The 27,996-nt window shown below is 42.8% G+C and overlaps 2 protein-coding genes across 2 annotated transcripts in view; one reads left to right on the forward strand and one right to left on the reverse strand.

Moving 5' to 3' along the window:
• The window catches only part of grin2ca (glutamate receptor, ionotropic, N-methyl D-aspartate 2Ca), a gene marked incomplete at both ends in the record, with an annotated part of 125,170 nt that overhangs the window by 87,344 nt on the left and 9,830 nt on the right, over positions 1-27,996 (reverse strand). The window lies entirely within an intron of this gene.
• Positions 2,303-3,399, forward strand: LOC308284088 (tubulin beta-5 chain-like; the record flags this gene model as incomplete). The annotated part of the gene is made up of 2 exons (XM_080724626.1): positions 2,303-3,240; positions 3,384-3,399. 2 exons carry the CDS (start codon positions 2,303-2,305, stop codon positions 3,397-3,399), a joined length of 954 nt encoding a protein of 317 aa, XP_080580752.1.

Genomic DNA, 27,996 nt, shown 5'->3' on the forward strand with positions numbered 1-27,996 from the left:
AACAGACCCCTCATACCCAAGTGAAGCATTGCATGTCTTCAGCAGGAATATACCCACAGATAAACACAATAATGACAAGCTAGCAAACTTGCCAACACAAATATTCAACATCCCCGCCATTGATTCACAAAAAGATTGGAAGACTGAACTAGTTGATATTAAGCTATCAAACAACCCATCGGAAACAGGAGGCTTACGAGAGACTGTCTCTGTTGCACTTGGGGCCAGAGTCATGTTGACAACCAACATCAATGTCGCCGATGGACTGTCTAATGGAGTATGCGGAACAGTTGTTCACATCCAGCAAACAGACACAACTGTCCAAACCATCTTGGTAAACTTTGACAGTGATCGTGTTGGAAAAGCTGCCAAAGCAGCAAGTCAATACAGAGAACAGTTTCCTCATGCAGTACCCATACAAAGACACACTGTGCAATGTTATGCCGGTAGAAGAAACACTGTGGAAGCAATCCGAGTGCAATTCCCACTGAATCTGGCATGGGCATGCACTATTCATAAAGTCCAAGGAAAAACACTGGACAAAATTGTTGTCACAATAGAAGAAAAGGGCCGCTTCAACCCAGGTCAAGTCTATGTAGCACTCAGCAGAGTGACATCTCTACAAGGCCTTTACCTCCTAGACTTTCATGCCAAACACATCAAATGTGACCATGCAGTACACAAGGAAATGATCAGACTCCAGAACACACAATTACAAATACCCCAACAGATCCCAGTTCTTGCAAAAGACTCCACCCTCACTATCGCCATGCTGAACATCAGATCATACTTGAAACATTTACCTGACCTCAAAAAAGATCCAACACTGCCAAAACTTGACGTGCTAACCATTGTGGAAACGTTCCTCAAACCACACCAAGACCTTGAACAAGCTGATCTCATCCTACATGAATCCACATACTTCAGAACTGACAGACCTACACAGAAAGGAGGCGGAATCCTCACAATAGCATCAAATAACCTTTCTCCGACACAACTCAACAAGTCAATTAACAATGTGGAGCACACAGCACTGACACTATACAAAACTGCAACTAAAATCAACCTCATCACACTGTATAGAAGACCATCTCACATGAACCTCACAAAATTTGCAGACAACCTTCATGCATTCCTGCAATCACTTGAAAAGAATACCTTGACAGTCATTTTAGGGGACTTCAACTACAACCTCAGTGCTGACCCCCAACACACAATTCTACAAATCATGCAACAGTATAGCTTTGATCAATTCGTCTCCACACCAACTACAGATGACGGCTCACTCCTAGACCATGTATATGTCAACAGACCCAACAAAGTCTCCACACATATGGTAGATACCTACTACTCTGACCATGACCTCATCCACATAACCTTGCAGTTACCTTAAATACCCATCAGTGCCACACATACAAAGAATACAAAGACTAAGTAACTGGAATTGAGAAACCTACATAACACAATGACACATACTGTACCACAGCAAACAACACTTATCAGCAGACACCACCAGCAGAAGCCCTATCTACTGGGAGCAGTCTCCAAACACCTCTACATATTTATTTATTATGAACTCATAAAAAGTAAAGTAGGTATTTTATTTATTTTTATTTTATTTATTTCATTTTAATATTTAATTTATTATTTATTTTGTTTATTTACATTTATATATTTAAGGATATCTAGGTCGTCTTGAGACAAGCCCTCCATCGTTGTTCCCAGATCAACAACTGGAGCCAGTCATTTCGGTCTTCCATACATCTGGCCAATTCATTGGTGTTCTGCATCCCAACATGATCCCTTCTGGATGTACGGGATAGATAAAACCTGTTCATTCTGGACACCTTTTACAACACCTATTCACAGACAGATATTTTGCACGTACAAGACAAGAAAACCTGTCCATATATGGTCATTTCAGTCCAGTGTGTAATGTCCGTCCCAGTCTGATGATTGGATGATTAAAAATATCCAATGAGACCATACTTTGAGGATTGATTCAGAATTGGATGAATGACGTCAGGCCAAGTTCTGGTCGACCATATAAGCTGTCCGAGGAGGACAGAGAGAAACATAGATAGAGATAAAGAAAGTAGCCTATAGATAGAAAATTGTTTAGAGTATTAGAAGTTTGTATTTACACTTAGACATCATGAGGGAAATAGTCAATATACAGGCTGGCCAGTGCAGCAAAAATAAACCAGTGCGACAATCAAATCGGATCTATAAGCCAGTGCGACAATCAGCTAGAAAGAGGACCAACATCTACTACACCGAGGCCAACACCGCACCGAGCAACATGGATGCCGTGAAGTCAGACCCCTTCGGCCAGATCTTCAGACCAGACAACTTTGTCTTCAGCCAGACAGATGCCGGCAACAACAGAGCCAAGGGCCACGAAACGGAGCTGCTGGACGGGGCAGAGCTGCTGGACTCGGGCATGAACATGGTGAAGAACGAGGCGGAGAACTGCGACTGCGTCCAGGGCTTCCAGCTCACCCGATCGCTGGGCAGCGGCACCGGCTCGGGCCTGGGCACGCTACTGATCAGCAAGATCCACGAGGAGTACCCCGACCACATCATGAACACATTCAGCGTGTCGCCCTCACCCAAGGTGTCCGACATGGTAGTGGAGCCCTACAACGCCACGCTGTCCGTGCACCAACTGGTGGAGAACACAGACAAGACCTTCTACATGGACAACGAGGCGCTCTACAACATCTGCTTCCGCACACTCAAGCTCACCACACCCACCTACAGCAAGATCCACGAGGAGTACCCCGACCACATCATGAACAACTTCAGCGTGTCGCCCTCGCCCAAGGTGTCCGACATGGTGGTGGAGCCCTACAATGCCACGCTGTCCGTGCACCAACTGGTGGAGAACCTCAAATACCTAGTGTCGGCCAACATGAGCGGTGTCACCATCCACCAACTGGTGGAGAACACGGACGAGACCTTTTGCATGGACAACAAGGCGCTCTACAACATCTGCTCCCCCCGCCTGCACTTTTTCCTGCTGAGCTTCGCGCCGCTCACCAGCCGCGGGAGCCAGCAGTACATACAGCTCACCGTGCCACAGGTGATCCATCAGATATTCGACAGGAAGATGGCCGTGTGCGACGTCCCGCCATGCAGCCTCAAGATGGCCTCTACCTTCATCGGCAACAGCACATCCATCCAGGAGCTGGACGAGATGGAGTTCACGGAGGCCGAGAGCAACATGGACGACCTTATGTCAAACTCGGACCATCCTTCCAATGAGGCTTTAAGACAGAAATGGTCACCTATTTCAGTTGCAAAAGCAAATGTAAAATCATTAGCACAAATGAAAAACGGACCAACAACACAGAATATAGAGATCTATTCTTGTGTTGCAGAAGTGATGAAGATTAAGCAAAACACATACATTTATAAATGTTGTCCTTCTCTCGAATGTAATATGAACGTTTCTCCATTAGTTAATGGTAATTATCTTTGTACTGAATGTAATAAGGAGTATTATTATTTTAGAACAGCACTTTTACTTTCAGTTTTAATAAAGCAATCTGACATATGTTTATGGGTGACTTGCTTTGAGGACACAGCTCAAATCCTATTAGGTTGTACTACTGAATACATAATAGATTGTACTGAGACGTATCCAGATATAATTGACCTTATATTTCAAAGAGCATGTCAGACCTATATATTTAGTAATTTGGTCAAGAAAACCACATATAAGAATACAGAACATTTCACTACCACAGTCTTACATATCCAAAAACATGAAAGTCTATAATATTAATTATAGATTTAAATAAACTACACTTACAATTTATTTATTATGAACTCATAAAAAAGAAAGTATGTTTTGTATTTATTTTTTATTCTATTTTATTTTCTTCTCCATATTCTATTTATATTTTATTTATTTTTCTTTCTCCATATTTGGTCACAATGATGTCACAATCAATGATGACATGTGGGAGGAACAGACAGCCTATAAAGGGACAGACAGATCTGGATCGTGAGTTACTTTTCATATGGTGTTTGTTGCCACCGATAAACACTATATACGAACATAACAACCTCGGAAGCTAACGCGATAGCAGCTTTACTAGCATCATGTCCAGAATAGACTACAGCATGTGGGACCACATCGAGGTTTCGGACGACGAAGACGACACACATCCCAACATCGACACGGCCAGCCTTTTCAGATGGAGACACCAGGCGCGCGTGAAGCGAAGGGAAGAACTCCAGAAGACGGGTGAGGAGTTGCAGAAGGCACTCACCGAGTCCAAGCGTAAGCTAGCAGACGCACAGGAGCTCGCTGCCGGCCCCGCCAGCCGCCGCCACCGGGGTACAAAGTCAAGCAAGGCACGGGTCGAGGAATTGGAGAGGCTGAAGCAAGAGCATCAGGAGTGGGAGAAGAAACTAGCAGCGCACCAGCTGGAGGAGAAGATGACGCCGTGGAACGTGGACACTCTCAGCTGTGATGGATTCAGCAGGAGCATGATCAACGTCAACAAGACGGAAAATGGCAACATTGTGAATGGGTAGATCATGTTGAGATAGTCATTTTAAAAGTAGATCTCACGTCAACAAAGTGTGGGCACCCCTGATCTAGAACCTCTGCCCCACATTTTTCAAATCAGCCTCATGGTGGCGCTATAACAGGCCAATTTGTATGGCCTGGTGGAGACCTGTGCTCGGAAGAGCACTGCTTCTAGTTTATATATAATTTTTATCCTACAATTTTGAACCCATTTTTTCACCCAGTGCTAATTGCCTATGTAATCCTGGGCTCTGCTCTCCCTCTGCCGCACCTGGGGAGACAACGGACTGACCTCATGCTTCCTTCTATGCATGAGGAGTCCAAGTTGTTTCTTTTCACCTGACAGTGGGGATTTCCCTGGTTTGGACGTATCGCGTGGAAGGTGGCCAGGGGGAGGCATTATTGAGACCAGGATTACATGCATGTTTTTGTGAGGGTATCAACCCTAGGAGACACGGGGAGAACATGCAAACTCCACACAGAAAGGCCCTATCGCCAACCCCACCTAGGGGTGTGGGCGCTGATGTTGCGGAGGGAGAAACACGCCGCCAGCGCCCACAGCGTCCCCCGGCGGGAATCGAACCCAGGACCTTATAGCTGTGAGGCGAAGCGCTAACCACTGCGCCACCGTGCCCCCCAATGGGAATGGGGGGCTGCTTTTCAATGGGAATGGAGTGGTTTCTTGACATGTGCGAGTCTCTGCAAAAATACGCTTCATTCTCCATAAAAATGCGAAAGGCAAAACTTGCATTTGCAGGAAATGAGCAGTAAACACTGAAGAGTTGAAACGGCACACCTGTAGGCAAACCCTTTTGGATAAGATTCACGATTCCATTTGACCGATTTGACTCAAGCTTGTGTTCCTCCACTCGCACCTGAACGTCATTAGGCAGACACTCTCTGGCGTATCCATCTCAAGATGAGGACCAGACGGTGCATCACTCATTTTAAACTCAAACACTTCATCACAATTATGTGTCAGTAAACATTTCAGGCGAGCAATAAGCAATGTCGTACGTCTCTGTCTGCCTCACTGCACGACGAGACAAAGACAAGAGAATTATTTTATGCTTTACTATTAAAACATAGCAGATATACAAGCTGTACAGCGTGGCACCGAGTGCCGCGCTGCGAGCTTGTAGATCTGCTATGTTTGAAAATGTGTGCAAGTCTTTGAATATTTTGACCCAATTCTATAAATGTCTTTTAAATCCTTCTTCTGAATCAGTGGTTCGCAAACTTGTTCATGTCAAGGATCCCCAAGATTATATGTATCCGGCCATCGCGGACCCCATCTAAAAATATTTTGTTCCAGGGACCCCCCCCCCCCCCCCCCAGAAGCAAAGATTTGAGTTAAAAATGTCAGCTTTAAAATAATATAGATCCAAAGATTTGCAAAAAAAAAAAAAAAAAAAGCAGATCTACAAGCTTGGTGCCGTGCTATGAGCTTGTAGATCTGCTATTTTTGAATAGCCAAAGTATAAATCCCAATATAACACGCAGGACCTGCCTGCCCTGCACACAGACCAAGGACCGTGGAGCCAGGCCGCTGCATATTACACCCAACGCGGGCCAGCAAGGGATCGTATATGCACATAAATCTGCTCATTCCCTCACTGTCCCTCAGCGAATCAGTCAAAGTTATTGCCTCATTTCTGTGCATGCGGCCCGCTTTCCCGGGCACTGCGACTTGAACTGCTGAACCCGTGTTGGTTTGCCAGGGCAGGCTTGTGAGAGTGCATCACGTCACAGTTTTTCTAGGTCAGGCACGCACACACATAGACGTCAAAGGGGGCTTGAGCCCCTGCCCATGTCTGTAAAAAAGTGCCCTCTCCGGACCATGAATGCAGTTAAATGCAAATACCATCTTGCCATATGCCATAACCAAAGGTGGCATTCAAGAGAATTGCCTTGTCCAAACTCCCCTGAAACGCACCGAAAATAGCTGACCTCCAAGCTCACAACGCGTTGCATGATCATGATCAAGCGGGGGCGGGCCTTGATGCGCATGAGGCCCGCCACCCACTCTACCATGATTGGAGGAAGGCCCCACTCTGTCCTAATTGGAGGCAAACCTGTCTGCTCCACCAATACAGAAATGAAACTGCTTTTTTCTCCTCACAGGGGAAAGGCTGAAGTCCAAATATGGACCAAACACTCTATAGTAACTAGTACTATCTGAACATAGGCCCATTTAGTTTTTATTTGATTTGAATGAAATCACTTACCCTACCTTTAATAGAAAACATAATGTGTAAACAAACAAACAAACACTAAGACATCAATTTACACAACACAAGAGTGCTGTCAAGCAGGTTTATGAAGTTATGAAATCTATGAAATAAAGTTTAATCTGCAACACTATTGTATAGTACAATAGGCTACCTAATGTAGTGTGTGTGTGTGTGTGTGTGTGTGTGTGTGTGTGTGTGTGTGTGTGTGTGTGTGTGTGTGTGTATGTGTGTGTGTGTGTGTGTGTGTGTGTGTGTGTGTGTGTGTGTGTGTGTGTGTCTGCTTCATCTCTCCCTCAGCTAAGGGGTCCTTAGCCTGAAAAACATTGAAGATCCCTGATCTATACGCTTTGACTCAAGAACTGGGGTTGAGTCTTTTGACCAACCACCACTGGTAATGGCATGTCCAAACTACCGACAGCCGCAGGTTGACAGTGGTTAAATACAACCTCCAGCAATCCATTACAAGGATTGAAAGTGCAACACTTCTGGATCACCCAGCAGAGCCTGAGCCAGTGACAGATGTCGTCTGAGCACTTCGCCATGCAGTTAACTTCTTTATTAAAACCCATTCAGGCCTAGAATGATTGAATGCTTTAACCAGTGAAAAATAGCAGATATACAAGCTCACAGCGCGGCACCGAGTGCCGCGCTGTGAGCTTGTATTTTTTGAAAAAGTCGTGAAAATGTGTGCAAATCTTTGAATGTATGTATTTTCAAAGCGAACGTTTGTAACTCAAATTTTGCTTCTGGGGGGTCCCTGGAACTAAATATTTTGAGATGGGGGTCCGTGGCCAAATAGATATCATTTTGGGGGTCCTTCACATGAAAAGGTTTGAGAACCACTGATATAGTAGTCTCTCAAGAACAGACTAACTGAGCTCCAGTTAAGTGAAAAGGACCTTTTCTTTGACGATGGCTGGCCAGATTGCTGACATATAGAAACATAGGTTATTTCCAAAAATCTTAGAAGGATTCAAAAGACACTTATAGAATCGGGTCAAAATTCTAATTTTCACGATTTTGGTTAAACTCTGGTCGACGATTGCTCTCCCTCCGTGAGAGCTTATATACGGTATATATACGGCAGGCACGACTACAATGTCCCCTTTCAGTCGGCAAGCAGCAGTTTATTGTACACACAAAGGCTCACACTAGAAGAGAGCGTAATCTCAGAGAAGATTACAGCCATCGAGTCGAGAGCTTAGCTTCTTTGTAGGCAAAGATTCGCATTCACCCCAAGGGCAAAACATTGTAACTTGTTGTAATCTGTTGACAAAACACAGATGTAAAGATGTCATGTTTGGCCGGCAAAAGGGCTTAAACAATTCCTTCGGACGGAGAAATTGTGATGGGTCCATTTGGTTGGGAGTGCCGGTTCCCAAAGTCGGTAAAGGAGAGCACCAGGAGTTCAGAATTGACCGAAATGGGTCTGTAAAAGTGTACGAAATAAAACCCAATCATTTGGTTTCATGTACTCAACACTGAGGATTTTAGATTTTACAGTGTAATGATTAACACATTGATTGCCAGGTATTAATTAATGAATCCATTCGCATTTGCCAGGGTTTTTCTGTGTTTTTAACCTTCACCGACACACAGAACACCTTGTGACCAGGATGTAAGCAAAGGCTGACTTTATAAGGTCGGACTGTCTATTCTCTTAAATCTTTTCCCACGATTTTGTAACCCATTTTTCACCCTGTGTCAATTGCCTAGGCTGTAATCATGGGCGCTGCTCTCCCTCTGCCAGCCTGGGGAGAGCCCCGAACTGAGCTCATGCTTCCTTCAGTGCATGAGGAGTGAGCAGGCCACAGCTTCACCGGTTGGACGCAGCGTGTGGAAGGAACACGTTATTCCAACCATTTCCTTTCCCCTCCATCAGGTGCCCTGGCTGGCCAGGGGGAGTCAGTACAGAGACCAGGATTAGTGCATGTTTTTGTTGAGGGCTAGATGCCCTAGGAGACGTGGAGAACATGCAAACTCCACACAGAAGGACCCTTTTGTCTAGGGTGTGGGCGCTGATGACGAGGAGGAGAGAACACACCCCCCCAGCGCACACAGCGTCCCCCAGCGGGAATCTAACAAAGGACCTTCTAGCTGTGAGGCGACAGCACAACCGACTGCACCACCGTGCCCCCGAGGTCGGGCGGTCTTTTCTTCTTTCTCCCGGAAAAGACAAATTTCACCCACGGACGCGGGTAAACCATTAGCTATGGTCCATTGATTAAAGCTTGTCCTGACTGGGAAACGAATCCGGATTATGTCATTTGAGACACATCTTTAGAAATCAGATTTGAATCAGATCTGAAACCACCTCTGGATGTGGCTCAGGTCACATTTGTAAAAATCTGATTCCATGTGACCTGTGTGCATTTAGACTCATTTAAACAAACCAGATTCCACTCTGGATGTGGCACAGATCTGATTCAGGCTGGAATCTGGATTTGGCTGCCAGTGTAAATCTGGCCATTATCGCTCCTTTTGAACTTCAAAGGGGTTGTGCACTGATGTAATTGATTGGACCACAAAAGTGTCAATTGCTCGTTAGTGATCTCTCTAATCAGACTTGCCTAGTTTCCCTTTAAGTCCAATTTCAACATTGTCATACGATGGTGTCAGCCTTCGAATCACAAACCCATTGCTTCTCTGCTATTTTCGAAGCATAAACTTGGCTGCACGCTCCCTCGATCTGTGGCATTCTTGTACTCTCTCTCTTTCTCTCTCTCTCTCTCTGCCTCCATCACACACCTTTCAGCCAATCTGTCACAGCACAGAATCTCTCTCTCTCTCTCTCTCTCTCTCTCTCTCTCTCTCTCTCTCTCTCTCTCTCTCTCTCTCTCTCTCTCTCTCTCTCTCTCTCTTCTCGCCTGCTCTCTCTATTCAATTTTCGACTAAATTCAATCCGGTGAGAGATGTATTGCCATGATGCAGGCGTGATGTTTACACCTGCAGGACTGATGGGCCGGGCGGCTGGGATGCCGCATGGGAAGACACAAAGATGATAGAACGTCAACGCAACGATAAGACGTGGAGAACGATGTAGAAACGCAATGCCATAAACATCTGTCTGTCTGTCTGTCTGTCTGTCTGTCTGTCTGTCTGTCTGTCTGTCTGTGTCATTTTCTCAGTGTCGTTCTGTCTGTATCGTCTCTGCCTCTCTCGCTCTCTCTCTCTCTCTGTTTCTGTCTGTCTCCCGGTATCCCTCTAAAATGGTAAATGGTGCATTTATATAGCGCTTTTATCCAAAGCGCTTTCCATAGATTGTGCATAACATTCACCCATTCACGCACGCATTCATACACCAGTGGCGGTGGAAACCATGCAAGGCACCAACCTACTCACCGGGAGCAATTAGGGGTTCAGAGTCTTGCCCAAGGACTCTTCGGCATTAACTCAGGGGGAGACCGGATTCGAACCCTTAGGGAACCCTTCGTGCTCTAATAGTGGTTTCTCTACCCCTGAGCTATGCCGCCCTCTGTCTCTCTCCCCATATCTATCAACTCTCTCTCTGTCTCTCTCTCCCTCACTCCCCCCCCCCCCCCTCTCTCTCTCTCTCTCTCTCTCTCTCTCTCTCTCTCCCCCTGTGAGGTGTGTGTGTGTGTGTGTGTGTGTGTGTGTGTGTGTGTGTGTGTGTGTGTGTGTGTGTGTGTGTGTGTGTGTGTGTGTGTGTGTGTGTGTGTGTGTGCGTGCGCGCGTGTGTTGTGCGTGCGCATGCATGCGTGGGTGGTGACTAATGGACACGCGGAGCTCTATACTTACGGGCGCGGCATATGTGCGCCTCACAGCACAACGTGATGCAGGGGGCCTTTTTGGCAACGCCGTGCGTGCATTGGACATGGCCGCGGCCGTGGCCACGTGCCCAGGGCCCCGCGTCCACCTGACGTCACGTAACGCAAACAGACGGCCTCGGGCCCGCGTCACTGGGCCACTTTTATAGTAGGCCATTATAGTAGGCTGAGGCTACTTTAAGTGTTACTATTTTTGTTGTGTCGTGACGCTGGACACTTTGGATATATTTGCTTTTTGGTTATGAAAAGCTCCACCGGCTGTCCCTCTGTCCGTCACATCACGTCACACTTTTGGCTGTCACTCGTCCAGAGCGCCGTAGAGAGGCAGGATTTGCCGTGCGACCGCGACAATAAGGGCGCTCACACCTCGTCATCACGGGACACGTGCACACATACTGTAGACATCAAAGGGGGCTTGAGCCCCTGCCCTTTTATCCGTCCGTAAAAAGTGCCCATGAGTGCAGTTTTTACTATAGTGAAAGGAATGCCTCCAGCAAATGCCTCCTATCCATGCCATACCTGAAGGCAGCATTCAGGAGAATTGCCTTGTCCAAACTTTCCTGAACTTGAATGCAGCATCTTTTGTTGAAAGAACTGCCCTCTCTGTGTAGAAATCCATCTCCATGAAGTATTTATTCACTTGATTATGCTTAGTTCAGTGTTGTGTCAAGCACACAAGTTGTGAGCTTGGAGGTCTGCTATTTTCAATATTTTCTCTAACATTCTCTGCACGTCCCTGGTGACACGTATGCTGCACGCGCCGCCACCCAGACAGGAATAGATTCTTTTTCGGGGGAGAAAGGCGCCGACTTGCAGTGGTATAACATCAGTAACATTGTGGTAGCATTGGTTTAGAACAGTGGTTCTCAGAAATGGCAGATGTACAAGCTTATGGGATTTAGCACATTGATTCAGAACAGTGGTTCTCAAAAATATAAAATAACATTTTTGGAGAGGTGAAGCCGCCTTCCAATGTTTCGCTTTGTCTGTCCCTATTAGGATGAACTTTGACCAAGTGGTCTATTAGGATGAACTTTGACCAAGTGGTCTATTAGGATGAACTTTGACCAAGTGGTCTATTAGGATGAACTTTGACCAAGTGGTCTATTAGGATGAACTTTGACCAAGTGGCACGCACGCACGCACGCACGCACGCAGTTATGTTTCATTAGTACAACGGTGCATGGCCGGATTTTTTAACTATAAAAACAGGAACACATTGAGAAGGCCACTGTTGCGTAGCCTAGACACACACACGCACGCACGCACGCGCGCGCACACACACACACACACACACACACACACACACACACACACACACACAGGCCTAGACACACACACACACACACACACACACACACACACACACACACACACACACACACACACACACACACACACACACACACACACACAAACACACCGCTCCACTTCGAAAAGTGTTTGAAAAATTTCGGTTAATTTTAAACAAATCTTCTGGTTTCTCCCCCAAAACATATAATTTTGGAGGGGGTCCTTGGCAAGGATACATTTGAGAGATACTGATTTAGAAGACATTTTTAGAATCTGCTTTGTGTCTTAATGTCTTAAAAGTAACAATAGCATAATTTCGAATGTCAGGTCGCAGTTACATGTAGTATGAAAACATTTTCTGTGCAGACATTGTGCTGGGAGGATAAAGTGATTCAGAGAGAATAATAACAATATGCTTATTGTCTCTGTCTGCTCAACCCCACGGTATTATTGGATTTGGGCTGTGTACGGTTTTGGAGAGCTGATTGTGTTATTATCATTATCATACTACTGTATAGCCTATAGAGTATATAGTAATTCACTCCCTGACTCCCACCTAGGGCATTAAAGGACAACTTTAGTTTTTTACAACAAGGGTTAATATTTTAGATTGTAATTAAAGAACATAAAAGATGAGTGTTAAAATTATTTCATTTACTTCTTTCTATTGTTTTAGAGATTCTTATTTCAGTGATGGGGGCATGCGTATAAGTGGCTAAATATGTAATTTTACCCAGAATAAGCCCATTCCCAAGATACAAAGCAACCTTTCATGGTTGGATGTGACCTATGGGGGCTAGAAGTGTTACTGTAAATAGCAATAAAGAAACTGCTGGCTTATTGTGTCTAAAAAGACATATTTAGCCACTTGTACGCATGCCCCCATGCATACGCATGCCCCACATTTTAGCACGGTAAACGCGATAAAAAAATAGAACGAAGCAAATGAAAACATTTTAACACTCACTTTTTCTTTTCTCTAATTACAATCTAAAATATGAACCCTTGTTGTAAAAAAACAAAGTTGTCCTTTAACCACAAAGTTGACAAGTCGACTCAGTCGACTTCATTACACAAGTCGACTCCCACCAGGGAAAGTCAAAAGTTGAAAAAAAAAAAAAAGAAAAAGAAAATGTGCGTGCGCTCTCCATTCTGTCACATTGACAGGCTGGACAGACAGAGCAGTGACTGCAGTCAGGAGGCTTAACAGTAGCCACCAACTTCATCCTGTTGGATCCAACATTATATGAATGAGGATTATTATTATTCAATGAGGCTGGTTGCAGAGGAATCTATAATATTAACATCAAAACAAAAGCCTTACTAAGGGAGAAAGGATCGCTTTAGGCTATTATGAAGTCCAGAGGTAAGTCATTTTCGGGTCCCTTCACCCTAACCACCCCCGGTCAATGTGCGACGGTGTACGACGGTGTCGCGTGCGGAAGTGCACAGTGCTGTCTGTTCAAGTCCAGGAATGTACTATAGCGTAATGTATCAAGTCCAAGTCCATGCATTTGCAACTGCATACTATATACTGTGCCAGGGGGTCTTCAAAAATGTTCATGCCAAGGACCCCCTTGCTGAGAGAGAGATGAAGCAGGGGCCCCCACATATTGTATAAAATGGTGTTGCAGATTAAAAGTTATGGTAGCACTTTACAATAATGACCTGTTATAAAGCATTTATAAACATTTATAACACATTAATAAGCAACTTGTAGATGAGTAATAATGAATGAACAAGCGGTTAATACATGTTTATTTAAACATTTATAACTATATTTAATAATCATTTATAAATTGTTAGTAACTAGTGAACTATTCATGAATAAGCCATTTGTAAACAATTATAAATATATTTTAAATCATTTGTAACCAAAGTTATTTAGTATTTATAAGCTATTTAGAGATAAATAACTAATCATTTACAAGCTATTCATATACATTGGTAAATGTTTAGTAAAACATTTATAACCCTTTTTATGCCTTTGTAAATGATTATTAAAACATTAATAACACAGTTATAAGTTATTTGTAGATAAGGAACTAATCATAGACAAGCTATTTATATACTAATTCATTATTTACAACTGTCTATTTATGTGGCCTCCATTTTTGTTCATGTTTAACAAATGCTTTGTAAAGCATTCCTAAATTATCTATTAATCATTGCTAGATGTTATCAAGAGCCCTAATGTAAAGTGAAGACACTTCATAATCTACAACTGTCTGTTAACGTGGTCTTCACTTTACACTACCAATGATTTATAGATATTTTAGGAATGTTTTACAAAGCATTTGTTAAACATGAACTGTCTGTTAACGTGGTCTTCACTTTACACTACCAATGATTTATAGATATTTTAGGAATGTTTTACAAAGCATTTGTTAAACATGAACAAAAATGGAGGCCACGTTATTAACAGACAGTTGTAGATTATGAAGTGTCTTCACTTTACATTAGGGCTCTTGATATCATCTACCAATGATTTATAGATATTTTAGGAATGTTTTACAAAGCATTTGTTAAACATGAACAAAAATGGAGGCCACATTATTAACAGACAGTTGTAGATTATGAAGTGTCTTCACTTTACATTAGGGCTCTTGATAACATCTAGCAATGATTTATAGATAATTTAGGAATGCTTTACAAAGCATTTGTTAAACATGAACAAAAATGGAGGCCACATAAATAGACAGTTGTAAATAATGAATTAGTATATAAATAGCTTGTCTATGATTAGTTTCTTATCTACAAATAACTTATAACTGTGTTATTAATGTTTTAATAATCATTTACAAAGGCATAAAAAGGGTTATAAATGTTTTACTAAACATTTACCAATGTATATGAATAGCTTGTAAATGATTAGTTATTTATCTCTAAATAGCTTATAAATACTAAATAACTTTGGTTACAAATGATTTAAAATATATTTATAATTGTTTATAAATGGCTTATTCATGAATAGTTCACTAGTTACTAACAATTTATAAATGATTATTAAATATAGTTATAAATGTTTAAATAAACATGTATTAACCGCTTGTTCATTCATTATTACTCATCTACAAGTTGCTTATTAATGTGTTATAAATGTTTATAAATGCTTTATAACAGGTCATTATTGTAAAGTGCTACCAAAGTTTTCATAGATTTCATGGATAGCTTCATATAGACTTGTTTGACAGCACTACTGTAGGTATCATTTTGGATTCGTGCTAATGTGTATTTTCAGTCATTTTACGACTTAAACCCTCAATACTTGTTACACTTGACCTTTCACTCTGCACTTGGTCTTCTCTTTGTCACCAAACCTCGGAAAATAGCTGATCTGTTTTTTTGGCTAAAGTTCTTCACAGAACAGGGATGCTATGGTTCAACTGGTTAACGCAAAAGAATACATCCTATCACACACATATTTGGCAGCCCCCTATAGTAACTATCTGAGGACCCCCTAGGGGTGCCGGACCCCCGGTTGAAGACCCCTGGTAAACAGTATAGATACTGTACTACAGGACTGCCCACACGTTTTGCATTGAGAGCTACTTTTAAAATGACCAGCTCAACGTGATCCACCCACCCCCAAAACAATGAGCCGAGGGGGCTTTGGAATAGCTGCACTGGCGTTACATATAAAACAAACTCACACACTTGAAATTGGAAATAGTGTGGGAGAAATCTTCATCCCATTCTGTATGGAAGTGGTACTGTAGGATTTCGGGTTCTTTGTAATGCTACTGACTCTTGAAAACAAAGCATTGCATTGTGGGGGTTTGTCTACTTTAGAAGCCATGAAGGGAGCTGACAGGACCTTGATGTCACTTAATCATGTCGAGGGTTTCGTGTTTTTGAGCGGTGCAAAACGCTCCTATAAGTGGCTGTGCGTGTGTTCGTAGCCTTTTTCCTCAGCGTTTTGTCATAGTAAAATGTGTGTGCGTAGCATCATGTTTGTCTAGTGATGTCATATGTCGTATGTCTGTAGCCTTTTTCCTCAGCGTTTTGCCATAGAAAAATGTGTGTGTCCGTAGCTGTGTGTGCGTCCGTAGCCTTTTTCCTCAGCGTTTTGCCATAGCAAAATGTGTGTGTGTAGCATAGCCTGTACATCCTAGACTTAAATCCTAGTCTGAAGATGTTATGCAAGCACGACCACCGCTCACTTCACATTGGGTGTGATTTTTGGTATAACATAATGGTCCCGCCGTTCAGCGAGCCCACAATTACATCTTTTTTGGGGGGCATGTGATGATGTTTACCTGCACAGCACACACTCTGTAATCTACTGCTAGCCTGGCATTAGCCAGACTGATAACGTGGATTCACTCACACACTCCTCCTTCGGTATCAGTCTGGACTTCGGCCCATATAGGGAGTGAGTATATCGTCGTTGTCGGGCGGAAACCTTGTATCTCCAATTTTCAAATTTGTATGTTCTTTCGCAAAGTAAAGCCCTGCTTCATCATACAAGGCCGTTGCACAACAGTAGTGAAATCAGCCGATCTACAAGCACACAACGGCTCGCACCGTTAGTTTAAATCATTTTTAAAATGATAAATGCAAACGAACGGTTTTGGACATACAAGGTTTTCACCCGACAACAACGATATGAGAAATCAGAAAACGATCGGGCCAATCAGTCACTGCGTTTCACTGCAGTGAAGGGCAGTCACTGATCATTTTCTGATTTCTCATACTCACTTCCTACATGGGCCGAAGTCCAGCCTGATACCACCGTGGAGGAACATGTGATTTAATCAACGTTATTGATCAGTCTGGCTAATCTACTGGTAGATCACAATCTACCTTTTGGGCACCCCTGCTGTACAGTGTAGTAGTGTTCTCTATTACTTTCTATTATTGTACTATCTCTCTCTGTCGGGACATTTACTACACTGTACTATCTCTCTATACACTATGTCAAGTCGAGACATTTACTATACTGTACTGTTTCTCTCTCTCTCTCTCTCTCTCTCTCTCTCTCTCTCGCTCTCCCTGTGTGTGGAGACAGGCCAATCTGTACTGTATGCAGGGACGTGCTGGGCCCCTGATTCAGCCCGGGAAAAAGAGTTGGAGAGGCCCTCATTGCACGCTATGGAGAGAGATTTCTCTATAGCGCTGCTGCTACTCAAAGATTTGTGACAAAGTGACAAGCCAGTGGGCCAATTACATGAGTTATGTTTCGTTGTTGTCAGGTGGAAACCTTGTATGTCCAAAACAGTTTTGTTTTGTATTTATCATTTTAAAAATGATTTAAACTAGTGAAAACAGCCGATCTACAAGCACACAACGCCTCGCACCGCGAGGCGTTGTGTGCTTGTAGATCTGCTGTTTTCACTACTTGTATGCGACGGCCTTGTATGATGAAGCAGGGCTTTGCTTTGCGAAGAAATTTACAAAATGGAACGAAGGCCGACATTTTTTTTTTTCCCCTAATGGACGGCCTGGACCGGCCGGGAATGAACCGGACGTTCGGGAGTTGTCCCGCTTTTCCCAATGGCCAGCACGTCCCTGACTGTATGTGTGCCACTGGTTTCAGACTGCAAAAGGAGGCCAGGCAGGAAGGGAGGGAGGGAGGGAGGGAGGGAGACAAACTGGGTTTAGGACACGAGAAAGTGAGGCCAAAAAAAAGGGAAGTGCTCCAATTTATTTGGTAACAGCCTCTGGACTGGAGGGTTGGATGAAGTTCATGGCAGAGCACATGACTGGTCTCCATCCAACATGTCGAGTGAATTGTAAAAGCTTCCAAATCCGTCTGTGAAAACAAGAGAATTTGGGACGTTTTGGGGACGTTTTCCCCCACTAAGTGGGCTAATGAGTATAAATGGAAAGCTTGAAGGTAGATAGATGTTAGTTAATGCCAGGCACACACGTGGGGATGAGAGTTGTCGTGTGTGTTATATATACACAGGGAAACATACGCATGTTGATGTATTTATTTGTCAAACATTGGGATGTAATATGTAATGCAACACAAGACAAGACAAGACAAGACAAGACAAGACAAGACAAGACAAGACAAGACAACCTTTTTTGTTGTTGTTTCATTAGTTCAGCCTTTGTTGTTTTACAAAGTGTAACGTCTTAAGTTTTGTAATCAGAACCAGGGAGGTTAATAATAACCGGTAAGACGCCTAAGGGTGAATCTGTCTTGGCCATATATGGATTCTGTCGTCTGACATCATACATACACCTTTTATGCCAATAAATGGAGATCCCTGCTCTGAGTATCTGACATCACTGTGATGTCACCTGTGATCTCACAGTGATTTTTATGGCTGACACATCACTGTGACCACAGTGTCAGGCGTTACAGACAGACAGACAGACAGACAGACAGACAGACAGACAGACAGACAGACAGACAGACAGACAGACAGACAGACAGACAGAGATACGGTCAAGCTGTACGTTCACATACTAAACTGCGACCTACGGTCAATAGTAATAATAATATATACTGTATATAAATATATATATATATATATATATGTATGTGGCGGAGAGAGTCGCAGCCCCAGCCTGAAGCCTCAAAAGGTCTAGTATCTGCCCTCATTCCATAGGGATATCCCTTTGGAGTAATGGTTAAGATATTGGACTTTCACGCGGGAGACCCGGGTTCGAAGCCGGGTGGGGAGGTTCGGATCACCTCCGTTACATTGGTGCCGTGACCCTGATCCGGGCTCCCCGTAGGACGAGGTCAAAGGGGGGTGAGTGTGGCGGAGAGAGTTGCAGCCCCAGCCTAAAGCCTCAAAAGGTCTAGTATCTGCCCTCATTCCATAGGGATATCCCTTTGGAATAATGGTTAAGATATTGAACTTTCACACAGGAGACCCAGGTTCGAAGCCGGGTGGGGAGGTTCGGATCACCTCCGTTACATATCCCAGTGCCAAATCAAATGGGTTCAGATCTCTGAGCCAAGTCTCCTGAGGAGGCACGTCTGAGGTATTACCGGACGTAAAAACCAACAACTATATATAAAGTATATAAATATATATAAAAGAAAAGAGGTGACAGGAATTGGGGGCAGAGAGAAAAAAAAAGAAGCGATGGTTTAACTGTTACTTGGAGTTAGAATCGTACAACTGGCACGCCACCCGACCCGACCCAAAAGATTTCGGGCAACTTGTAGTGTAGTAGGGCACCTTAAATGGCCAGCAGCGGCCCTGTCCTGGATTGTTTTAATTTACACAACGGTATCTTATCATTACTTACTCAGTATCGACAAGTCATATGGGTATCAGCGGCTGTAGCTCAGGAGGTAGAGCGGGCAAATGATCCCGGCTCCTCCTGTCAACATGTCGAAGTGTCCTTTTGCAAGACACTGAACCCCTAGTTGCTCCCAGTGAGTTGGTTGGTGCCTTGCATGGTTTCCTTCCGCCATCGGTGTATGAATGTGTGTGTGAATGGGTGAATGTAATGCACAATATAAAGCAAGCGCCTTGGATAAAGGCGCTATATAAATGCACCATCGGTATCGGGAAGTAAACAATTCTATCGGTACAGCTCTACTCAGAAGAGCCATTCTCATCCCCACAGACCGCATGCACAGGTAGGTCTACTACTTAAACACACCCTGGCAGAATTATGAAACATTATGGTTTCCTGGCACCGGAGTGAGAGGGTGGTGATTTTCCTTGAAACGCCGGCACTCCATCAGGCCAGTGTATGATGTTGAGCGGGCGGTGCCGTTAGCGCCGCTCTGCTGGGCCGGCTATTGGGTCATAAATCCTCCGGGGGTTGAACGCTCGCAGCCCGCAGCGTTCCTATAGAGGCTCCTTAGCATTCCAGGCATCAGAGGCATGTAAGTTAGGCATGATTACTGCTATCGATTGATTCCTCCGCTGTCCTGCACTGGAACAAGCCGGTGAAAAATGTTTGATCTGTGATTGATTGTTTGATAGGGAAGCTAGCTTTTAATTTACTTTTTTTTGTTCACTTCTGTCAGAGGCCAACGTACAGTACAGCAAGGGTAGGCAACCTTAGGCACGGGTGCCAACATTGGCACACGGGAGGGTGATCACTGGCACACTGCTAAGTGTGAGAGAGAGGATTTATATTTCTAACCCTAACCCTAAAATCAAATATTGTTTTAAACATGGTCAATTAAATTAAGTCACCTAATTTGCAACAAATTACATCCTGCACATAATTCTACATTCATTAAAATTCTGAACTGACATGGGGAGGGAATCGGGGAGAAAAACATGGCACTTCATTTCAAAAAGGTTGCTGACCCCTGCTGTACAGTAATGGCTACATGTGTCCCAGTGACAGGAGAAGTAATGCCTCCGCCTTGGGCAGGCAAGGTTATCATAGTTTTGCATTTCTCATAGTTTTCAAAGTTTTTTTCAGTTTTGTCTTTTTTTTTTACTTATTGTATTTGTTCGAATTGTATTTGTCTAAACGTCTTTTGAAAATTGCCGATCTTGTAGATCGGCTATTTTCAAATGGCCGAGGTGTAGATATACAGTAGGGCTGAAGTGGTTAATGTACATTTTCTAAAAAAGTATATAATATTTGCCTCTGACATAGGCTACATGTAGTGGAGTGGAAGTAAAAGTATTGGAAATAGGAAATACTTCAGGAAAGTACACATACCTCAAGTGTACATACAGTAGTTACTTTACAGCACTGGATGTCAGTACTACTGTCTGATGTCAGTCATGACCATGTTGTGAAAATGACAACGTTATGTTGATTCAGCTGTTTTGAATTAGGAAGAAAGCAGGGACTAAATCCCGTGATCTTCAAATCAACAGGAACTGAAATCAACAAGAAAGAAAGAAAGAAAGAAAGAAAGAAAGAAAGAAAGAAAGAAATACTGTGTTTTGTTCTATTTGTCTTTGGTTGTGTTCAGTTGTGTGCTAAAAGATTGACTTTGAGAGTGGTTTCACCAGTACAACGTATGTCAATTTCTAATCAACCGCATGAAGGAGCAATATACTGTATGTCACCATGTGGACTAGTTACTGTACATCATGGCAAGTTAACTACAGAAGCCAAACCTCTATCAAAGTGTCCTTGTTCTTTAACTTTCTCCCCGTCACAAGTTTATTATGTTTCGACCAACACCAGGTCTTTTTCAGAAGACACTTGATACGTTCCCAACTACTTCTAGTGCCACTTGACCTTGGCTGTTCACTGAGTGTCCAATTAATACCAAATAATAAATAATAAGACCTTCCTAAGACAGTGAATTGCCCTCAGTCTGTTCTACAATCGATGGGTGTCTCTGGAGTGGACTGAGAGATGAGTTTATAAGTTAAGTGGTTTCCTGATTAGCTATTTAAAGAGAGTTTAACAGGCAAAGTCATTGGAGGCTCAAAGTGTTCAGCAGGATGCACCAAAATGAACTTCAAAGTGGCTCAACTATGCACAGCTCAGCTATGCACAGCATACAATTATGGTTAAAGTGGTTAAAATGTAGAGTTCCACGGATGTGTTCCAGATCTAAATGTGCTAAGATAGCGGAGAGTAAACATTTTCTTTTTATAGATCTGCATTCTCCAATCCTGATGAAAAGAGTCAGTGATTGGGGTCTGACACAGACATCCCGACCGGAGCGAGCAGCACTAAAACAATAGAAATCTACATTTTCAGTGTTGTAAGATGTATTCCCTAAATGCTATTAGATTAATGTTGTTCACATCTTCTCTCAAAGCCTAGTCATGGATGAAAATAAGTCCTTCATTTTAACAGCTGCCTGCCTTAGTAATGGTGCCCCCCCCCCATTCCCTCTGTTCTGCATTTATTATGTAATTCATTATGACTTATTAAGTGTGCCTGCTATGCAATAGCAAAACACTTATTGTAATCCGCCATACTTAATAATAATAATAATAATAATAATAATAATGATCCCACAAATTTCGGCACGTAATAAGTGCCGCACAATTTACGCCACCGCCGCAATATATACATCAAAACGTGCGGCTCGGCCGGGAATGGTGTGCTATTACTTTTCTTTCCGATCCGCGTTACCATTGCGACGTAATTCGCAAAAAACAACGCCAAAAAACCCCATTCACTTAGAATGGGGGAAATTTCGGCACGTAATAACTGCCGCACGATTTACGCCACCGCCGCAATATATACATCAAAACGTGCGGCTCGGCCGGGAATGGTGTGCTATTACTTTTCTTTCCGATCCGCGTTACCATTGCGACGTAATTCGCAAAAAACGACGCCCAAAAACCCCATTGACTTAGAATGGGGGACTCCGAAAAAAAAACAGAAACTTTGGCGCCACATAACTCTGCCATTCTTTTGCCTAGCAACGTGATTTAAACTTTAAAATGCACACACAACTTTGGTCTTTTTCCGGCCAATAGGGATGATTGATTAAGCCCCGCCCCCTCTGTAACAGGAAGTGTCCTTCGCCAAACAGGAAGTGCCTCTATAACTCATGAACCGTTTGTCGTACAGACCAAGCCCCCAGAACCCAGGGCTAGATTTGAAGCAACCCCGATGGTGGCCAAAGTTGGAACTGCAGCCTAAACGCGCATTTTGGTCCCGCCCCCTCCACTCCTTCCTGTGAGCGGAGAGCAGCGTGACGTCATTTGTGGTCTCGAATAGTGGCCAATTTCCCCCAGAATGCACCTGGATTAGCTACATGCTAGCACGTAGCCGTTGCTTCAAAACGCCACTGAGCACTTGCATTGAAATGATAGTGGGGGCGGGGCTCGTCCGCTCTCTATTTTATATATACTCTATGGTACAGACTCGCGGCTGGTGTCATTTTTCTCAATTTTTTTTTCTCAAATTTTTTTTTCTCAATTTTTTTTTTCTCAAATTTTTTTTTTCTCAAATTTTTTTTCTCACAAATTTTTTTTCTCAAAAATTTTTTTTCTCAAATTTTTTTTTTCTCAAATTTTTTTTTATCAATTTTTTTTTCTCAATTTTTTTTTTCTCAAATTTTTTTTTCTCAAATTTTTTTTCTCAAATTTTTTTTCACATTTTTTTTCTCAAATTTTTTTTTCTCAAATTTTTTTTTTCTCAAATTTTTTTTCTCACAAATTTTTTTTCTCAAAAATTTTTTTTCTCAAAATTTTTTTTCTCAATTTTTTTTTCTCAAATTTTTTTTTCTCAATTTTTTTTTCTCAAATTTTTTTTTCTCAAATTTTTTTTTCTAAAAAAAAATTTTTTCTAAAAAAATTTTTTTTCCCAAATTTTTTTTCTCAAATTTTTTTTTCTCAAATTTTTTTTTCTCAATTTTTTTTTTCTCAAATTTTTTTTTCTAAAATTTTTTTTTTTTCCTCAAATTTTTTTTTCTCAATTTTTTTTTTCTCAATTTTTTTTTTCAAAATTTTTTTTCTCAATTTTTTTTTCTCACAATATGTTTTTTCTCACAATTTTTTTTTCTCAATTTTTTTTTCAGGAAGTGCCCCTCACCAAACAGGAAGTGACCCGTTTTCTCGTGAACCGTTTGTCGTACAGACATGTGGGTGGTGTCATATGAAGAACAATAATGTTAAAGTTTATGCACAAAAATGCTAATGTTAATAACGCTAATGCTAACACCAACCGCTACACAAGGTTGAACAGACTTAGCGAGCTGCAGGCACACTTAAAATTTCTTAGAAATTTTCTTTTCTTGTTTGATGTTACTGTCCCGGCGTCGGGGGGCTAATTACAGTATAAACGACCAGTGGGGAAGCGTTTAGCCACTGACTGACACCTCTTTTAATCGCCCTTTGGAGAAGTCAGGGGATTGGCTGTGTTTTGGGAAATGGTTATCGTCACTGTCAGGGAGAAACCTTGCATCTCCCATGCTTCAGAGGTACACAAAAAAAGTACACATGACGAACAATAAAGCAGTTAAGCGTGCACGCCTGTGGGTTTGTATCAATATTGAACCAATGAAAAGCATTAACAATAGACCATATTAGTCTTGTGCAGTCTGCACAAGCCTGCATTACAAACCATTGTGAACAATGGAGCGATGGTCCCAAAATATGACTTCTATTCAACCAATTTATTTTTACAAAATTGATAAATGGGCAGATGACAACATCAACATCCCCAAAAGGATTAAATAGAAGGGTAGATCCACAATATTCATGGTAGTTAGGCTGCAACCTTACGGTGTACAAAGACTTGCCATCTGTGCAGTGCTTGCTCCACTATCATATTAAAGGAGCTATAGTCAACTTTTTCTTGAAAAAAGGATGCTAGTCTAAAAGACTAGAATGTAAACAAAGTGTCGGTCCGTTAACGGCCAAAATGATTATTTATCATTATTTTACGCTTTTTGTGGTCATTTTTGAATAGAAACACATGTATGAAGCTTATTTTTTTATAAAATATTTTCGAAACATTATTTTTATTTTAGCATCCGTTTTTCAAGAAAAAGTTGTAATATTAACAATATGAAGGCAGAGCAAGCACTAGTCTGCATACTGTAGCAAGTCTTTGTACAGAGTAACACTGCAACCTAACTACCATGAATATTGTGGATAATACCCTTCTATTTAATAATTTTGGGGATGTTGATGTTGTCATCTGCCCATTTGTCGATTTGGTAAAAATAAATTGGTTGAATAGAAGTCATATTTTGGGACCATCACTCCATTGTTCACAATGGTTTGTAATGCAGGCTTGTGCAAGCTGCTACCCCAGGAAGTCATGTGATCCAAGATGGCCACGGTGTGAATATGGTCTATAGCTTGTGACTACATGGATCCATTTGGAACACAAGTCAATTTTTCCATTTCCTGAAGAGTAATGCTTTTGGGAGAGTGTTTTTTGCAGGTCTTTCAGTTAAGCACCGTTGGTCCGACCAGTTTAACATTCACCAGGTTAACATTCACCAGCGTCGGTAGGTTAGCATTTCACCAGGTTAGCAGCATTCACCAGTGTCGGGAGGTTAGCATTTCACCAGGTTAGCCAGAGTTAGTTTGACTGAGGTTAGGGTTAAGGTTAGGTTTAGGTGTATCTCCATCCCCCCGACTTTCGGCCACTCCGCACAGCCAATCACAAGCTTCCACTGCCTTAACACAGTTGAATTTTTTTTTAATACTTTTTATTGCAATGATTTCAATTTTACATTTCATATTTCACATTTTACATACACCCCTCTGTGAGCTGCCAGCATCAGCAACCTCTCTATGGTTGCAAAGAATATTCCACATTATTGTATTTATGTGAACAAAGGTGCTTTCAGAGAAAGACTCCAGCCACAGGATGGTCCATGTGGCTAAAATGGGATAAAATAAATCCCATATTTGCATGGTGGGCTGACTGTTCTCGTTCCACATCGCCTCCTTCCACACTCCCATTCTCTGCCTACTGCAGAGTTATGACATGATAGCTGGTCAAAACAGCTCCCCCTATTAGCCTCCCTGTGTTATTTAAGGAACGCAGGAAGAATATTCGTATATTTTTACCCAGTTGCCTTTTTGATACACTCGGACTGAAAGACCTGCAAAAAACACTCTCCCTAATGCTTTTGGACATCTGAGGTTTCCACCCGGCGGCTGTGATGTAGCCGCTTGAGAAGAGAGCAGTCATTAATGCATGAATGAGAAAATAAGGGGGGTTCCAATTTACAAGCTGCAGCTGTTCCGTTCGGGGCAGAATGGCTGCTGGTTGGCAGTGGTACATAGGCCTATGTGTTAAACTTAGTTACGTACCAGCGTCTCATGGAGTGACTTCTATAGGGAATGAATTGGACGGGGCTTTACCTCCCCCGAGGTAAAGCACAAGTCATGCATGAGCCTTAAATGTGTGAACCCGGCCTTAGGGGAAAAGGATAACGATAATACGGACACACTGTAGGTAAAGGTATACAGGCAACCTGGAAAAACCAGTAAGACTCCCTAATCAGGATATACATACACAAACTTTAGAAGGCAATGATAGGCAATCAAGAGGGAATATGGGAAATGGGACAGATCCATGTTGATGACATGACTTTAGAGATGCTGTGTACCGCTTTGCGTGATTTTAGGGCAAAATATGTAGGAGCAACGTCCAAAAATGTGTTTTGCAAAAATCGGCCTGATGGTGTGGCTAGATGGGACAGATGCATGTTGATGACATGCCTGTAGACATACTGTGTCAATCGGCCTCATGGTGGCGCTAGAAGAGGGCCATGTGAGAAATGAGGTTTGTGGTTTGGCAGCCAAGGAGTGTGTGTGCAAAGTTTGGCATGGATCGGGCCAACGGTGGCAGAGATATGAGTAGGGGAAAAGTGTGACATGACGGACAGATTGACTGACTGACTGACAGACTGACTGACTGACAGACAGACGGAGGAGGTTTTGATAGTACCTGACGGTCGCAATAATGCCTCCTGCCTTGGATGTCGCCATAGGAAGCTTAACAAATACCGACAAAATGCACCAGACGTGACTCAACACTCCAAATCAATTAATGATAACAACAAGAAGTCTCGGAGCAAGCGTCTAACGCAGCTAATCAATGAGACCGGGAGATTGCTCATGACTTATTGATTCATGGGATGTCGTCCCCAAAGCTAGTCAACAAGACAACACAGCCCGATACCGCGAACTCATCCATTTTTCATACAGCATCTCCCTGTTTGATCTGGGCTCAAAGGCGATGGCAGTGATATGAGCAATCATCGGATTCCTGTCCTGGAAATGTTTAGCCGTTCCTGATTGGGTGCATTGAGAACTTCACCCCACGTTACCTCCGACATCGCTGGTTCTCAATGTGGGGTCCGGGACCGACAGCCGGACAGGTTCTCCAAATGGACACAATGGCACAGGGTCTGTACTTCTCAGAGTTAAATGAACAATGGTAGTATTTGTACACAATCAGCGCTACAGGCTTGTAAGGGACATGTTTTTTTTTCCTGTCAAAACCTTGAAAATGTTGCGTTCATTTTGATGAAAAGGAAATTAAAGATAATGTCAGTTCCATTGATCCGAACGGAAAGCAATCGATTGATTCATCTTTTAACATAAACAATTGCACATGGCCCCATCGTATGACAGCTGACCATGGCAGCGATGAACAGTTTGAAGATGTCAAGTTTCAAGTGTGCCCTGATCCAGGAAAGGTCGGGGAAACATACTAGCCTAAATCATACAGGGGCAACTGTTGGCCCGGGGGCCACACCTTCACTTAATACGGCCTGCAGGTTCCCCTCCTAGATAAACGTTATTTTGCCACGCTACTTCATTTAATTTTTGCTATATCTATACATTTATTTCTGGATACATTTTCTCTATTGACTTTAATTAAAAATGTAACTTTTCCCAAATGACTGACATCATATTATGGCTGACATGACATCATAGAACACATGAGACTAACACAGTATGTACATATATGGGCATTCCAAGATATAGGCTTAATATTGATCTCCATATATGGGCCTAAAAGTTACAAGGATGGAATGGTTAGCACCGCTCGAATAGGGACAAGAGCTGACAGATACAGAGATATTTGCAAGTGTGACTCGCCTCAAGGCAACCACACTCTTTCTAGTTGTGTTAAAGGTGATACACCATGCATTTAAAAAGTATTTATGCAGGGATTGACACTAACGGTTGCCCGACTGCCCGGGGCAAGTAAAAAAAGAGGTCGGGCAGGTGAAGTTTGCTACGGGGTTGCCCGACAGGGCAAGTGCACATTTTGAGTTACAATAATGAGATCTGTGCCTACTTGAACAGGGCTAGTGTTCCGTCTCTCTCTCTATCTCACTCTCGCTCCCCCCCTCCCAAGTCCATCCCTCCACACACACACACACACACACACACACACTGAACGAACGTGCAGCCAGTGGCTCATAGACTGTAAAAACAGTGGCTACTTGAGCTAGCAGTCGAAAACAGCTACTCTACAAGGCGACAAGGCGTGCAAATTCACATTATGCTAAAGCATGGCCAGATTAATGCAGACGCTTTACGGTGGGGAGAAAGTGAAAGAAGACAGAACTATTCCCATAAAAGTGCCAAAATCTATAGCAAAGGCTGCTGAAGAAGGAGCGCTCGAGCGCTAAATCGCTAAAAATGTCCGCGAATCGTCTATTTTCCGTGCGAAGCGTCTAATATGTCCGTGCTATCAACAGTGCCTTTCTGATGTTTCCATCCCTGTTGGTAGCCAGCCACACACATCCATACTATTGCGCTACATAATGCATTTAATCATGAGCAGCATGTGTGTC

Source organism: Nannobrachium achirus, assembly GCF_963921795.1.
Source record: "Nannobrachium achirus genome assembly, chromosome: 4".
Classification (NCBI taxonomy): Eukaryota; Metazoa; Chordata; class Actinopteri; order Myctophiformes; family Myctophidae; genus Nannobrachium; species Nannobrachium achirus.